General features: G+C 40.4%; 1 protein-coding gene across 5 annotated transcripts; it reads right to left on the bottom strand.

Moving 5' to 3' along the window:
• Window positions 1–774: 774 nt before the first annotated feature.
• On the bottom strand, window positions 775–16,605 carry LOC117826976 (1-phosphatidylinositol 4,5-bisphosphate phosphodiesterase delta-1-like). 5 transcript variants are annotated; one of them, XM_034703421.1, is made up of 15 exons: window positions 16,286–16,605; window positions 14,253–14,411; window positions 12,998–13,226; window positions 11,336–11,465; window positions 10,881–11,109; window positions 7,888–8,089; window positions 5,533–5,677; window positions 5,301–5,453; window positions 5,024–5,179; window positions 4,756–4,915; window positions 2,741–2,857; window positions 2,430–2,608; window positions 2,188–2,320; window positions 1,683–1,832; window positions 775–1,458 (listed from the first exon to the last, which is right to left on the bottom strand). In XM_034703421.1, the coding sequence occupies exons 1-15, from the start codon at window positions 16,314–16,316 to the stop codon at window positions 1,367–1,369; spliced, it is 2,265 nt and encodes a 754-aa protein (XP_034559312.1). In that variant the 5' UTR covers window positions 16,317–16,605; the 3' UTR covers window positions 775–1,366. The 5 variants fall into 5 exon arrangements, with proteins under 5 accessions (XP_034559312.1, XP_034559311.1, XP_034559309.1 ...); XM_034703420.1 differs by having other exon boundaries at window positions 14,223–14,411; window positions 16,286–16,598; XM_034703418.1 differs by lacking the exon at window positions 16,286–16,605 and adding an exon at window positions 14,673–14,865 and having other exon boundaries at window positions 14,223–14,411.
• Between the last annotated feature and the right edge of the window lie 573 nt (window positions 16,606–17,178).

The raw sequence follows: 17,178 nt of genomic DNA, 5'->3' as shown, positions 1-17,178 counted from the left end.
AATATAAAGGTGTTCATACGAAATGCCTGAACCTTTTTAGATCAAAGTTAATCACACTTTACTTTCATCATTTTAGTGGCTTACTGCTCCACTACATTCATCAGCCAGCTGATGCTTTTGTTAATGTTTTTGTTCTGAGCTCAGTGGGTAAAGTTTTTTGTTTTGTGAATTTCTAAGCTGTTAAAAAGATTCCTGTATCTAAAACAATGAATGCTATTAGAGCTGTGAGAGGCCACCAAAATAAATCCAAACTGTGAGCTAGAAGTGACGCTTTAAGGGAGTGGTTGTCACCTGCAGGATAGTTCCCTCATTCACAGAGGAAGTCATGTGATCCATTGTTTATATCAAATATTGATTACACCCACATTGGATACATGATACAGTCACTATTGTTACAATAGACAAAAGCTTACCACTGAATTGTGCATCACGTGCAGCAGCTCCTTGACTCCCTCTTGATTGTTGGACTGACTCTGTGTGTGTGCTCAGGGTGTTTCCATCCAAAGGTCACCAGGTAATAACTGTACTCTTTATAAAGACTGAAGTGGCTCAGCCCTGAACAGGTTTCCTTCTTCCTGTTTGCATAAACAAGTGCTTAATGGCCTATTGTATGCACTGTACACACTGTTATGTGTTATCAAATACAGTACAGCTGTATTGTTTCACTTGGTACCACTTGAAGAAAAGCCTGACCACTAATAAGACAAGTGTTCTCCCTACAACAGATGTAAAGTTTATACACACGTAGTACAAGAAACAAGCTCAAGACAGCAGTTCATGTTTTACACTTTTATCTTCATCTTGATTTACAAAAAGGTAAGAAGTAATCGTGATGATGTCACATAAAAAATAATCATATTCATTGACTAAACTGGTGATGAAGACAGAGCACATTATTCTTCAGTTGGCTTCTGTTTCTACGAGATTCTGAAAACGGTTATTTGGATCAAAAGATTTAAATATACAAACATGAACTGACTAGAAATGAGGGACCCATGTTGAAGAATGAATGCCATCGCAAGCTGAACATGTTGTTACACTTCAGCAACACTTACAAATTCATACAGTTAGTTCTGAGCATTAAAAAGTACGACATGCGCAGTACTAACATGCATACACTCACCTAATGCATTTCATTTCCAGCTGCAGATGGAGATCTTTCATTTCTTCAGACTATGTGCCTTGAGAAGAAAGTTTTAGAGTAGCTCCTCAAACTACTGAGGTGAAGCCAATAAGTTAATCATCAACTAACGCTAAAAAATAGAAGCTCAAAAAGGAGTACAAAAAGCAGATAAAACCAGCTTTAACATGGCTGTGTAAGGGAGGTCCTTGTTTCCTGTAGAGACTCATGACAGTCAGGGATGTCTTACACAGCATCGATGACCATGATGTGTACAAAGAGTCCAGCTGAGGGGAGCAGGTCTCCGTTCTTGTTGAGCAGAGGAACATGTCTGTATCCTGTGAGGGAGCACAAAGTGTCTGCTGTCAGCGTTCAGAAAAAGGAGAAAATGAAGAGCTCTTTGTGCAGAGTGTGAATCGAGTCCTCTATGTTAGACCAGAGACAGCTCCTATCTTTGTGTATTTATGAAGTGTGACACAACAAACTATCAGTGGGTTGAATTATGAGGTTACAAAGATTGTAAACGTCCTGATGAATTCTTCTTTACAGTTGCAGAACTTACCCATCTTTAAGCTGTTGAACGGCAGCGTGAACTGTCCAATGAACTCATTACCGGACGTGGAGTCGTGGTCTTCAACCTTGAAGCGCACGAGAGCGAGGTCTGGCACATACACGTCAAACTGGAAGTTTTCGTTCCATGCTGGATTAAAACCTGGAAAAGAAGAGAAATAAGTTCCATTAATAACTTTACTCTGCCACCTTTAAACCTGCCTCATCCACCTGCACCTCATAGGTGAACTACATGTCCCAGAAAGCATTGCAATGTCCCTCACAGCAGGGCATGAATTCACTAGTTGTATACAGCTGTATTTTGATCCTACAGTGAAAAATGACCCCAATGTGGAACTACAAAAAAACTACAGTTTCCTGAAAGTCCATTTGCCTCCAAAATGCAAGGAAACCTTGTTAAAGTGTTAAATTAAAGCTCCAGTGAGGAAGTTTAGGTTTCCTTCAACTGCAGTGAAAAATAGCATCATATTTGTTAGTAGTTGAAAAGGATCAGGTACCGTTGTTGTCAATAGGGTTAGTCTCTTTCTCTGCAACATCAGCCGGCACTCCCAACACCTCCACTTTAACCAGCGGGTCCACGATGGAGGACTTCTTCTTGTTCACTTTGGGAAGCTGCTGGGCCGATATGATCTGATGGGGGGGGGGGAACATCATGTCAGATCATAGACTTCCTGGAAAACAGACTTCCACACAGGAAACTAAAGCAGCTGCTTGAGCCTGATGTCAATGAACCTCTCACCATGATATGTAGCGTCTTGTGCCTCAGCCAGTCCCCTCGGGTCAGGGTGATGGGGTCGAACTCTGTGTTTACGTCCCTCATGTAGGCTGGTTTCAGGACGTAGCCGCTCTTTCCGTTAACCAGGAATCTGCCCTGGTTTACATCCATGTCTGAACAGCTTGTCTGGAAGTTTAAGGCCACTGGAAAGTCAAGAATAGTTACATCAAAGACAGGCCGCTGACTTCAGTCAGCAAAATGTAAGACCTCTCAATGGAGCTTGCTACATTTTCAAAGTGGACTTTGTTTGTCCCTCCTCTGTCAGTTTTACACACCCATCTGGCAACCAGCGTTCCACAGGGGCACAGGGTTGTAGTTTGAGGAGTCGGTCCTGGAGCCGGCTGGATAGATGCGACTCAGTTTCTCCACATTATGATGGATGTAGGCATTAGCTGCAGAGGGAACATCCACACACAGGAGAAGAGTTATCTACAGAGCTGTGAGTTAATGTTTGATATTCTATCATCACAGTTGGAAAGTTTCCATGGGAATTTATGGGAATAAACCAGGAATTTAATAAATTGAAGGTTGGCTCTTAATAGGGAACTTAAATATAGTTGGGGAAAATATATTTTAGCATAATCCTGACTAAAACAACCAGATTTCATGCAAGTACAGTTGAATATCTATGCTATTCCTCAATCACATGCACATAGCACACTGCTAACTGCAGGACTATTGAGACCACGCCCCCTACATGCACTGTGCATTCCACCATCACATGCACTGATGATTTCTAGAATCCTGCAGAGGCTAGGCTTGAGAAGCTTGAGGGAAGAAGCTTTTTTATTTCCATGTTGAATGGGACTTTTTTGGAGAGAGAGCAGCTCTTTTCATTTAACATTTTGAATGGGACTTTGTTGGGATTGCATTTTTGTTAATTTTGGAATGTGTTGGGTCGGGGGGGGGGGGGGGGGGGGGTGAGTAATTTTTAACTCAATATTCATGTTTTTGCTCTTCAATGAAAGAACTGATTGTTCAATAAATTATTTAACACATGATAAAGTTCTACTTACAAATAAATCTGTTTTAATTGTATTATTTTGAATGGATGTCTGCTTAAAACGAAACAAATATTTATGCTTGGATATGATACCTTTCCATTAAATTACCCTCCATTCCCAGTTAATTCCCATAATTCCCATTAATTCCCATACTTTTCCATAATCATAAAGTTTCCAATTTGGAATATTTTCAAAATTCTCCAGCTTAACTTCCCATGGAAATTTACCAGAATTGTCCACCCCTTTGCAACCCTAATCATCACACACAATGGTGCTTACAACCCATCTCCACCTGTCCATCTCAACAAAAGTGAAGCTGAAATAACCCCAGAACACCAACACCCCCTCACAACAAGCACTGACGTCTTCAGATAGTTGTGTCATACTTGTGGTTAAACAAAGTTCAATGAGCCTTGTGTTATTGTTTTTACATCTCTTTTCCTGCTCTGCTAATCTGGTGCACACATTGCTGCTTTGGTCAACAGAGCTGTCAATCATGGCATTAGACTCTGTTTTAAAGAATCAAGTAACTCATTCAAACTTAAGTTCTTAAAAAACTGAACATCTGAACATCAATCAGCATGATAGGAACTAAATGTAGCTCTAGAGAAAGTTCAGACAGGAAAGCTATAAAGCAATCACAGCAGTTGTTTAACTCTCCTCTCCCTCATTCAATAGCTCCCCCGCCTCCAGCTGCATGCTCCGGAGCTGTCAATGGTTAATCAGTGGCGGCTGTCATCCAACAGCTCAGTGGCACGCCCTTATCGTCAGCCTATCCACTTTCTGCTGTCTTTTTAAACGTGTCTCTCTCTCAAGCTAGTTCCTTCTTGCATTGATGGTGCGCACCCCTCCACCTCCCCATCTACACCTGGTCTCTGAAAGTCTTCAATTCCTAGGATTCATCAACCACCACCAGTGTCTGGACTCTAGGGGGATTTCTTCTGCTGCCAAATTCACATATCCTACGCTCACAAAATTATCCCCATAGAGTCCTTACGCCAAGTTGTAATAAATAACATTTAATCTTCAAATTGCGTCTCTCCTGATTGAACTGCTATGACAGAAAACATTTCTGAGAAAATATTTGATTGATTTTATAGTTTGCCCCATGTCCCATCTGTTTACATGGAAGAGGCAGGGTTTATGACTTATATTCCAACCAATCAGAGAGAGGGGTTTAATAAGTTCTATGGAAAGCACCAGTGAATGATTTATAAGCTACTCTCACATATAACTTCTTATGATGAAATATAACACTAAATCTAGCCTAAAGTCCTCTTCCTCACCCGACTCCTCTGCCAGCCCCATTGCCTTCCCCTCCTTGAAAGACGACATCTCGTAAAAGCTCAGGTTGTTCCTTGCGTCTTCGAAGCCGTGGAAGTGGACGCTCTTACAGTAGATCACCATGTCAGACAGGGATTTGGCCAGTTTCAGCTTCTTTTTCATCTACGTGTTAAAACAAACAATAAACATAAGCACAAAAGAAATGTCTGGTGACGCTTGAAATGTCTTAACTGAGGAGGTTCATTTACTTTTTCTTGTTGAGATCCTCACCTGACTTTTCTCCTCTTCCTCCTCCTCCTTCTCTTCATCGTTGGACTCTTCCTCCTCTGTCACGTCTGTGTCATCGGCTGCTGCTGCCTCAGGAGCAAATGTGGCCTCCAGTTTGTTTAACCTTTTACCCTTGATCAGGAACTTCCCCCTCAGCTCCTGGAGATCGGCGAGCACACACACAAAAAACAAACAGTGTTGCTGGGTGAGCGCCTGGTATTTGAAACCATCAGTCATCAAAGCACAAATATAAGATGTTCCAATGAGAAGTGATATAAACCTCAGGAGATGGGAACTCTGTGGGCATGCTGTCATCCAGGGGGGAGGTGATGAGTGCGCTGCCCAGGATGGAGCTCATGTGCTGGGCCATGACTTCCTGCTGCTCCACACTGCAGTGGTTCTCCAAGGAGAGGATCACTGGATAATCTGATGTCTGGGGAGACAAAAGTGTTACTGCAAATTATTCTAAAAAATAAATGGCATGTCACTGAAATCTAAGGCACTTAACACACCTTAAAAGCGTACTCCTTGATTGCTTTTATGACGTCTTTGAAGAGGACCTGGGAGGTGAGCGTGTAACCGTGGTAGATCACTGGCTCATCGTCTGACCCATCCCAGCAGTCGAGCTCCACGCAGCGACAGCCCTTCAGCAGAGCCCTGACAGAGACACAGATATTATTTATTTTATTTTATTTTATTCTAGTTAACCAGGAGAAAACCACATTGAGATTAAAAATCTCTTTTTCAAGTGTGTCCTGGCCAAGATCAGCAGCAGCACATTCCAGAAAAGTTACAGACAAACAACACAGAATTCTAAAATATTACAACATATCATGGGTTTCAGAACAAAAGTCATCAGTCAAAGCATCTGCAAACTGAAGCATCTTCCTCAAGAGCCTTCAGTCTGCTTTTAAAAACATTTAAAGAGACAAGCTCAATCAAACCAAGGCTCTCCTGCAACAGGTTCCAGGCTGCAGGAGCAGCATAAACTCTTTTTACCCATTTCAAGACGCTCTCTGGGGACTGAAAGCAAAAGCAAGTTTTGTGACTGGGTCACAGAGCAGATACTGTTCTTCCAGTAGTTAGCATGAGAGGCTTAGTGGTCAAGCTAAAACTGAGACTTTAAAAAAGCGCCTGACAGTTATTTTTTATTAACCCACATTCATTGAAATAATGTGATAAAATGAGGGATAAACAACAATCGAATTATCAGGTCAGAATGAACCACAGTCAAATTGTGTTTAATCTGAGCTTGGTTTTTGCAGCAATGTAACACAGCAAAGCAAGAGCAACAGCCTGGCAGACTGCGGACTTTACAAACTAAGGGGGTGATTCACTATGAGTGGATTGCGGCTGCGAATAGCACTCAAAAACTGCTCCTGCTATCTGCTCAGTCTTGGAGCCCGATTCATGAAGCATACTGTCTTTATGATATCCCAATGCAAACAAGCCCATAAAGTTTTACAGCCCCATGCAGCTTGTTCTTGTTTTGTGTCTGACTGCAGAAACAAACTGTCAGTATCTCAACTCTCTGCTGCACGGAGCTGCAGTGAAAGCTCTCACCCTGACTGAGCTCAAATCAGTCGCCACACAGATGATGAGCTTGGAGAGAGAAGTGACACGTGTTATTGTAAAACTGAAAAAATGAATGGAGGAAGTCACATTTCTAGACTTATTTTCAGGTAATTTCCAGGAAATTGTTGTCCTGATCAGTGGAACGTTTGAGCATTACATTCATTTGAAATACTTTTTCTTTTATCGCCGTTATCAGCAGCTCTCAGCAGAAAGTAAAAACATCACTGTGACTGCGCGTGGCTTTTAGCACTTGTGTTTATAAATTACACTTACAAAAGATTTTCCCACATCACACCAATTTTAGCATCCCTACACTGGCTCCCTGTTGTTTTTAGGATCGATTTTAAGATACTTTTAATCATGTTTAAAGCACGGCCTGCCAGAGGAAACCAGACTTTCAGAGTCAGCCCCTCATTTTATTTCACTACTCAAGACACACTTTTATCGTAAAGCTTTTATTTTGTGAATTTATTTTAATCTTTAACGTTTTACCTCTCTGCTTTTACTGTCTGTTTGCTTCTCTGCTTTTATTGTGTTTTATTATTTTTGTGAAAAGTGCTATACAAAAAAGGTATTATTATTATTATTATTATTATTATTACATTTAAATCAATTTCATTTCCATAGAAAAAAGGACCATTTGGCCACAAATGAATGCATATCTCATTTGAATCAGTGCAAACATTGACGGCATACCGAGACACTTTTTGTTCTGCAGCGCAATCAGGAGAGCATTCAACCTTTTGTGTGCACTTTAGACAGGGTCTATTTTATCTCATTTTCACAGGTTTAGCAGCTGCCAAAGGAAGGTAATCCTTTTGTGAATCAGGCCCACAGTCTTACAGTGTACCAGGTTATCACTGGTCATAAAGGGTTCATTTGGCTCACAAAGTTTGAAAATCAATTGCGGTGTGACTTCAATGTCTTTCAGAATAAAGCACTTTCAAAGTGAATCTTGTCTTGTGGATGCATCTTGCTGGATCTTTGGGGACTGTAAGGCGAGCTATGGCTAACTTTACCATGAATTTTTTCTTAGTTTCCAATCGTCAGGGGACTTAAATTGACAGAATTGGAGACATATTAAGTAAAGGGAAAAACTGCAAAGTACAATAGTTTTGCTCACATTAGAGAAGCTCCATATCTCTCAGCTCTCGCTATTTTTGGAACAGAGAGATAACCAAAGACCCAAAGTTGGATTAACATCTGCAGACTGATGGGATGTTATCACTGAATTGCAGCTTTAGCAGCTGAAGGACAGATTCTTTCACATGTTGGATGAAGGCAAGTGTTACCTGATGTACGCCTCTGTGCTGCTGGGCCCTTTCAGCTGATCCTCCATCAGGTAAGTGTTGTGTGAGGAGGAGATGAAGTAATGGCTGAGGGGCTGGCTCATGTCCTGGTATACCTCTCTGTGATCCGGATTGAGCACCAGGGCTTCTGGATGGTGCAGGTACATGAGGAAGCCATCTTTGGACAGCAACTTGTTCTGCTTGGCTAAAAAGAAGGACGAAGCAGAAGAACAGTGAGCAGGGAGCCATTGTTCACTTTCAGTGAAGTGTAATGTTTCTGCACTTGAAGGATCTGATTTCTCCTGTCCTTTCTTTCACACTGGCTTCTAAACAAAAAGACCCTTCCTGAAAAGACTGACAGCAGAGCAGCAGAGTTATACTCTACACCTACAGCAGAGTAAAAATGGTCCGGCATAAAAGTGCTTAGCTGTGACACAGGTGTGTAAAACATTTCAGAAACACATTACTTATAATCTAAAAGCACCACCAACACTAAACAGACTTTAAACACAGCAAACTGTACTCAGAGGTTTATCTTGTGGGTTAATATCAATAGGCTCTGTTTGCTATCAAAAGGCCTGACTTAGAGTTGAGCCAGAGCTCCAGCATGATATTTGAATTGGAAATTGCTTTGATGGCACATCTGTCATCAGTAAGTCATTTTCTGCTTTGGAGCTGCATATTCACAACCAGTCACTAAAACAATTATCTTTTTTCTTTTGACAATACTCAACTCTATAAAGCAGCTTTCATACAGACAAGCATGCAGCCCACAGTGCTTCACAAGAGAACAGAGAGACAGAAAACAACAGGAGATGAGTAAAATAATAAAAGGCATAATCATAAAAAATACTTAAAATTAAATAAAATCAATGCAGTAAAATTAATAAAATAAGTAATGGTAGAAAACAAAATTAAAAATCAGTTAAAGTTAAAGAACAGAAAAATATAATAAATTAATAGATAACTAAATAAAGATTATAATAATAATGCCATTGTTTTGTTTGTTTGTTGTTGTTTTGTGCATTGCTTTCCTTTGCTTATCTATTGTATAATTATTTTTTTTGTAAAGGGTCTTAGAGAAACTTTTTTAGAGCACTTTCTTTGAATTTTTTGAATTTTATAAATAAATGTATTACTATGCAGTCTAGGGCTAAAAAGAAATTACTCCAAATTACAGCCATGTTTTAATTTGGAGCCATGTTTCTTCAAAAATGTACTTCACAAAACAGGCAACTAAACCTCAAACAAGATCCGAGTGAATCAGTGAAGGGAAATGGCTTTAAAATGTTGTAGTCAATGAAATGTATGAATGAGTACACTGCAGAAGCTGCTGGAGTCAGTCCCCTAAGTTTTACTTCCACATCAATAACAGACAGCCTGATGTGATGCAGCATAAGTGAGCCCTGCCGGTGAAACTCAACATTAATAAATATGGATCGAACTGCCAGTTTTGTCAGTAAATAAATAGAAAATGTTGATGGACTTCCAGTTTTTTTTACTACGAGCCTGTTAGAAGTCAAGAGCAGGAACAGGACAGGGTTAGGGGACATAATGGCCACAGGAGAGACACTGAGGTTGGGGAGCATTGAGACCCAGTTGAAAATGATGCAGGCATGGTGGTGAGTGAGTGGCGTTAGCTAACTGAATTTAACACTGTGTTTGTGTCACAGGTTGTTAGTTTGTAATAATGCAGTGAAGATGCGGATGATTCATGGAGGAGAGGAGCAGATAAAACATGGATCTGTTCAACTGTCTTTGTCATACTTTGTATCTTATTCAGTAAGGAGATCAATCCGTCCTTGCTTTGCACATCCAGTCCGTTATATGATTCACTATGTGATTTACATCTCCACATGCTCATCATACGTTAAAAGCAGTTCTAAATAGGTGGGTTTTGGTGAGTGATTTGAAGGTGGACAGGTTGGGGCAGTTTCAAATGTTAAGTGGTAAGGTGTTCCAGAGGGTGGGGGAGGCGACAGAGAAAGCTCTGTCCCCCCCAGGTTCGGTGCTTGGTGTCAGGTGGTAGGTAGAGGAGGTGGGCGTTGGAGGATCGGAGGTTATGGGAGTGGGTGTGGTGGTAGAGCAGGTCGGTGAGGTAAGAGGTTCAATTTGAGGAGGATACAGACATTTTATAAAATGAATCTATGTGTTTATGATGCTTATTATTATGTCAATGTTTAGCATCGTTATCACAGACTCCAGTCTGCAGTTTATTCCTTAATTTAACTGATATAGTAGAGCTGTAGAGGAATCATCATGCCTTTGAATAAAGTTTTATTTACTTCGTCACGTCAGTCCATAATCATTCTCAACGCTGCACCTCATGCAGCTCTCCCTGTGTGTTTTTTGGCTATATTTTATGGCTTATGAATGTGAAGTGAGAAAGAGAGAGACAGATGCAGATACAGAGAATGAGAGCGAGTAATGACAGTATCCCAATACTTTGTTTTAGAGGTGTTTGTGTGGAAAAGTCTGCCCATAGTTTCAGTCTCATACAACGCACTTTTAGCACAAAGTGAGAGAGTCCATGACGTGACGTAATATGACATGATGTTGATAACGGGTTTAAAGTGGCATAACTGAAAACGACCACTTTTCCCTCCAGATCTGTACTCTTATATCTTGTAAAACATACAAAAACAATGATTATCTTTCTCAGCAGCTATTTTCAGACAGAGTTATGGATTATTGTTGTAAAATATTAAAACTACAAGCTGCTCTTCAAGGCCTGTTTTTCTATTTTGGACTGAGCCAACATAGGTATGGGAAAAATGGATGAAAGACAACCTGTGTAATGACTCAATCATGCAAACGTAAGGGCTGAAAATGACATATGGACAATAAGAGCCCATGTTAACACACAGAGGTTCAAAACTCTCTGAACTGAATCTTTAAAACGGCCATTTTCAAACCAGAAGCATCTTTAAATTAAAGAAACGCATCATCACTCTGACAATGAACACAACAAAAAAAGAGTTATTTTGGATACTGACCATTTTCATCGGGCTCGTACTTCTCGATGATGCTGTGTGCGTCAGCCAGCGGTGCTTTCTCTCTCTGCTCCTTCATCAGGAAGTCCACCAGGTTGTCAGGACTCATGAAGCCTTTCGTTTTAGCGTACTCCTGGTAGATCACGTCGATCTCCTCCCGATGGGTCAGCAGTTCGTAAAAATGTTCAATCTCCTTTCCAGACAGGTATCCAGTTTTTGATGTGTCACATTCCTGTATGGTGAAAATTCAGTGTGAGAAGTCCTTCACATACATTTAAGGCTTCATAATTATGAGCGATCTCATTGTTAAAAAGATGGTGGCAGCTCAGATTTAAAAAAAAAATCACCCAAAATGTTCCTCCTCAAACTGTGCTGTGTATCTTTTCATAGCTCACGAGGACACACAGTCATGATTTTAATATTTGTTATAAATTAAAAAGCTTTGTGTGGATCATCACCTTGAAGAGCTCCTCTGCGTAGTCGTCATCCACCTCGACGTTGATCAGACGCAGGAAATTCTTGAGCTCTGACTCACTCAGCTTGTCATCTTCGTTCTTGTCTGCCTTCCTCATGCAGCTGTAGATCCAACTGGAGAGTGTTTGATGTAAGGAGCACAAGTGATGACATCTTGTCAACACTATAATCTTCATCATATGAAAAATGGGAACCACACTCATGTATTTAAATTTGAACTATGATGGAAGGTGTGACATATACAATACATGTTTCAGGAGAATGTAAACAGGATGAAGAACATGTAAACAACAATGAAAAAGTTGACATATTTTCTGTAACTGCACCACTCTTTGTGTAGTCTGGGTGGGCAGAGTTTGGAGGGGTTTGGGGGATTTGTGGCTGATGTGCGTAACATTTTTCAACATCCGTATCAGGCTTTGCAGCACTTTACTTTTTCATTGACATGTGGTCTAACAATGAGCAGAGAGCAGTGTTATTAAGGGCCAAAGAGATAAAACTGTGTTTGATTTTGAAACTCTATGCTCATCCACATTCAGTGGGTTATCAGTGAAATATAAGAAGTGCACTGCAGACTTGAGTCTGTTTACTGTGAAAAAGATCTGCATCATTAACACAAATCCTGCAATGAAACATCTGTCTCCTTGCTGCGCTGCATTATCATAAACTCTGATGAACCGCTAATAGGACAGTCCCCCTCATCACTCACAGCATGTGGAATCTTCGTTTTTGCTGTATAATGGAGTGATCGGACTTCAAAAGATGCACTTCCTGTTACACTAAGATAGCCATTCATGGTCTTTTATTCTCAGGCAGTGATGGTCAACTGAACATTATGCTTGGCTAGAATTGTGTGATGTGCAAATGTACTTGTTTTGGAATTGATTTTAAAGTTATTTTACTGGTTTTTAAAGCTCTTAACAGCCTTGCTCCTCCATGCATCACAGATCTCCTGTCATTTTATGTTCCAACTCGATCACTGAGGTCCTCGAATGCTTCCCTTTTAAATGTTCCTCGTGTGTCTCACACAAGGAGAGAGAGATTTTCTGTAGTTTCTGGACATTAAAACGGCGAGCTGTCTGGGTGTTTTTAAAAGTAGACTTAAGACTTACCTTTTTAATCTAGCTTTTAATTTGGAGTAATTTATTTTTAGCCCTGGACTGCATTATTATTTAATCATTGCTTCAACATTTATTTATCTTATTTATTTATTTATTTATTTATTTATCTATGTATTTCTTGTATTCATCTGATCTTGTTAACGCTACATTATTTTTAACCTTTCTTTCCACTATTACTTATTTTATTAATTTTACTGTATTTATTTTAATTTTATTTTTTAGTATTTTATTTTTTAATCATGCCTTTTATAATTTTACCATTGCTGTTGTTTTCTGTCTCTCTGTTATTCTGTGAAGCACTTTGGGCTGCATGTTTTAATGTATGAAAGGTGCTATATAAATAAAGTTGAGTTGAGTTCAAACTTTGCTCATGGAGGTCAAATGTAACGAATCAGCAAATACAGAAAACCATCCATAAAAAGTCTTGAATCAATACCTTGTTTTATAACACCCTCAACCTCTGCCTTCTGTACTTCTTAATCCTTAACAAGTATAACCCCCTTCCAGCTGTAATATGAAGGATACTGTTCCGTCTTCTGCTGCCGGCTGAGGTTGCTGAGGCTGGACAACATTTTCTCCAGACTGTTGACCCACTGCCTGGCCTCCTCCTCAGAGCTGGCAATCAGGTCCAGATTCTTGCGGCGCCCTTTGAACATGATAGAGAAGCAGCGGCCCTCCACCTGCTCCTCTGTGTTCTTCCTCAGGCCCTCAGACTGACGGCCCAGTCGCACCGCCGAGATGTCATCGAGGGAAACTTGAGGACAGGAGAAGAGTTGAGAATGTTACTTTGTTCTATTATCACACCATTGTCCAGGAAATGTATCTTGTTCTGCTTCAACACAGGAAGTTCTAGTGTCTTCAGGCACCACAGACCGGCCTGCTCTGTAAACACAAACCTGTTTACAGTTTACTGAAGTCACATTACAAGTTTCCAGAAAATCAGTTAGACTTTTTTCCAGCAGCCATATATTGGAGTTTGAAGTCAGTAATAATGTGCAGTGTTTGACCTACTGTGAGTTTGAAAACGCCATCAAAAACCAAGCTATCTAAAACTTCCTTTTTCCTGTGGTCGTTTGTTTTCTTCTCAGTTTCATGTCTCTGAAATGTTTTTTTCTCCCCTGTATATTCCTGTTTTTACTTTTTAGACCCTGATTATTAAAATTGGATTTCTTGGTTCCCGCTCTTGTCTTGTTTTTATTTTTGTAGTTTTATTGTTCTGATTTTCCTTTCATTGAAAGTAATTCGAACAACTGTGGTTGTACAAATGATTCTGTTTAAATTATTTGTATTATTAAAAATACTATAGTCTTTAAAGGTTGCAAATTCAGCTACTTGGTGACAGAAATAAAACTATCAACATACTGTTATCCTACTATGACCTGATGGGATCGGTTTATTAGGAACCACTCCTCCAGACACTATAAAAAAAAAACCACTATCTTGATAACACACCCAGAAAACAGGTCACTGCTAGCCGAAACAATCCAAGTGTGTGAGATAAGACACAGGACTTTCAGACCAGTGTATTCTTTTATGGCTATGATTCACTTTTATATTCCATGGAAGTTTAAAACTGCACATGAGAAAAGATATCAAGGCTGGCTCTTGTAAGATCTGAACTTTTAAAGTGGATTCTAAGTCATGAATATATGTCAAAAGTAAAGACGTGCTATGAGAGGAATATCCACCACAACATCAGACACCAGACAGATGTGTAAGGGTTTCTTTTTTTTTTGCAGGTCTCACACACATGTGGGTGGGATGCTGGGAAAGCACTCACAGGTATGCTTCCTCCTGAAGGTTTTCTTGGACTCATGCCACATGGTCTTACAGTCCTCCTGGAGTTTGTAGTAGCGGGTCTTCTTCCAGGATGAGGAGCGGACCTTCAGGAGGTCTCCCCCCTGCAGGAGGAACTGGAGGTCCCGACTGCTCTCAATACCTACAAAAAAGAGGAGCAGACATTCAACAAATTAAACTCTGCAGCTTTCTTCATATCATACAATCCATATGTTGACCATTTGACTCTTCTTCCTGTAACACTCATCACATCAGAAGTGTGCATGACAAAACACCAAAAAGATTCCTCTCTTTTACACATTCAAATCAATCTAAGATCCACACTGTGACCACAAACACGCGTGATCCTGCTTAACCCTTTGGTAACATCTGTTACATGCAAGTATCCAGCAGTGCAGCCTACCTAGGAGCTTTGCATTCTCTTCAATCACCTTCTCGCTGATGGCAAGGCGCCTTAATTCCTCAGATTTGCTGAGTTCAGGTTGTCTTTGCAGGCAATGCATGGTGAGGCACCGAAACGCGACCAGACTACCCTCAGCCGTCACGACCGACCACGGTGTGTCTGTGGAAGGGCGTGAACTATCCCCACTCGAAGTTCACGTCTGCTGTCAGCTGACTGCCAGACACGTACTAACTACACTCTTTATGACAGTAAAATGTGTGCATGGCTCAGGAAGGGGGGTGGGTCCAAACTTATATCATATTTATGCTACTTAGTGACATTTTGACACTTTTTAAAAAAACTTTGGAAATACTTTGGTTGATAGGTTCAGGGAACCGTTACAGCGCATCCAGGTGATGTTGGAATAATCGGACATTTTAGTTTCACTTTTAGATTCATTCAAGTCCAAACAACATTCAAGACGGACAGAGGTTTGGCAACCAAATAGTGGAGTCAAGCAGAAACATGGATGACCACAGTAAATGTTAGCACCATGGACAAAAACTTACTATTGATAGACTTATTGTATGTAATATCTGGCTCAAATTTGACATAATAATCGGTTGTAACACTCCAAATTGAGTGCCTTGGTTCGGTTTTCATCAATAAACTGCATGTCTTCAATATGCTTTTTTAATTGTTTCCATTTTACAACTCATAAAGCTTGTGAACACACTCTATCTGCTTCGGAGTTTGGGATCTCCGAGCATCCAAGGAGCACGTGAATGCAACCATGATTTAAGACACTCCAGGCAGAGAAACAAATACAGATAATCTCATCATATTTAGTCTATCTGCAAATAGCTGATTAACTAAAGTTAAGCTACAAATGATGATTTAAAGACACTGAAAAATAACACCAACATACTTATACCCAAACTTTAAAATATTTTAAAAATATGATTTTTTTAATTGATGAAAGATTGAAAAATAATCAAAGCAACACCTCATTTCATATTTTTTTTTAAATTAAGCACAATTAACTTTTGCACACAGTCTATGGGCACACACTGTCAATGGGCACACACTGTTACCAGCTGTGTTAAATGTTGCTCTGCAGTTTTTGACTCACGGGCTCCACCTAGTGGTGACTCTGCGCCACTGCTCAATACCGTGATTTGAATCAACCTGACCTGCTCATTTTAATAAGGATTAAATGTGCTAGCAAACATGTTAACAAACATACACATGCTGAGAAATACGAGGACATTGAACGCCCTTTGACATCCCAGTTTGTTGCTTGGTTTGTTTTTAACCCCAGCTTTACTCTGCAGTGTTCCCTGTTTTGGTTTGGCAACATGTTGATAGTTGCAGCAAGGTGAAACTAGCCTGGATGGAAAGGGACCACACCTTTTGGCAGAGTAATCTAAGAAATGTATTCTGGTAATCTTAATCAAACACATAACGAGAGACTCGGTAAAGCTTTGGAGGTGGTGAAGACAGTAAATGCAACATTCACACAGGAAGAAATGTGTTTTAAAATCCTTTGATTTGAACACTACCTTGTCTGGGTTTGTATCAACTTTAATCCAAACGACTGCGCATCTTACTCTGAATTCTAAAAAGTATTTTACCTGTTTCTTTAGCGATCCCGTTCGTTTCCATCCTTTCTTTTTAAAGGTGAGATATCTTCGTCTTCACGCCGCCAGATCTTCTCTGTCCTTGTTTTACTTTATGCACCGTTTCACCTAAAGTTGCGGCTGCTTTCCATGTGCGCAAAATATTCAAAGAGTTGAGTATGGGATTGTTGGAAAACTATTGTGAGGAGCTACACACCGAAAGGCGGCGACACAGGTGGGTTTCTCCTGGCGGTGTGATCTGTGTCAGCTCCCCTGTAGGCTCTAACACCGGTTTGACAAGCCTGCCATGCAAGCTGCACTGCTGATGTCACCACAGGGTATGGCAACACCTTAACACAGACTCATGCTTTCAAGTGTGGGGCTTGTTAACACACTGTTTGACCAAACACACAGCATTTAAAGCATGCCACAGTACTGACTGCTCTCTGCACAGAATTAGAAGTATGATTCTTTGAATCCACTCAAATCCAAACACTTGAGGGAAAAATATGTGTGAATACATGTGGGAGGGGACATTCACCTGAGAAGCACCCTTAAGCCTCAAAACATTGTAATCAGTTTTTATGTATGTGGAAATTTCCTTTTACGTCATGTCTAGAATTACTTCAGCTAAAGCCTTTGTTAAGTGTATTTTCATGTGCACACCTGTTCCTCTTCCAAACTCAAAGCAAACATGATGAAGAAGGCTGAACACCACAGTTGGCTCGCTGCCCGTCCACATAGTTGACATTGAGTTGGAGCATTTTGGTTCCTCTGAATGGGACAGATAAAAGTTTTTTGCTTTCCTTTTCATGTGCAGCTTAGCCTTGGCAGGATAATAGCACTGCAATCACTTGTGCGTTGGGGCTCTTGTGGCTCTCAGCACTTCCCTTTCAGGCCTGGCTTAC

This window comes from Notolabrus celidotus, chromosome 15 (assembly GCF_009762535.1).
Source record: "Notolabrus celidotus isolate fNotCel1 chromosome 15, fNotCel1.pri, whole genome shotgun sequence".
NCBI lineage: Eukaryota > Metazoa > Chordata > Actinopteri > Labriformes > Labridae > Notolabrus > Notolabrus celidotus.
Note: the sequence above shows the minus strand (reverse complement) of the source record. Positions and strands in the feature narration are given on the sequence as shown.

Excerpts from the sequence above, each read along its gene's own strand:
- LOC117826976 (XM_034703418.1), bottom strand. The coding sequence starts at position 14,772 with ATGCATTGCCTGCAAAGACAACCTGAACTCAGCAAATCTGAGGAATTA. Across the intron at positions 5,454-5,532 it reads TCAAGGAGTACGCTTTTAAG|ACATCAGATTATCCAGTGAT; the intron begins GTGTGTTAAGTG and ends TTGTCTCCCCAG. Across the intron at positions 4,916-5,023 it reads AGGAAGAGGAGAAAAGTCAG|ATGAAAAAGAAGCTGAAACT; the intron begins GTGAGGATCTCA and ends TTTAACACGTAG.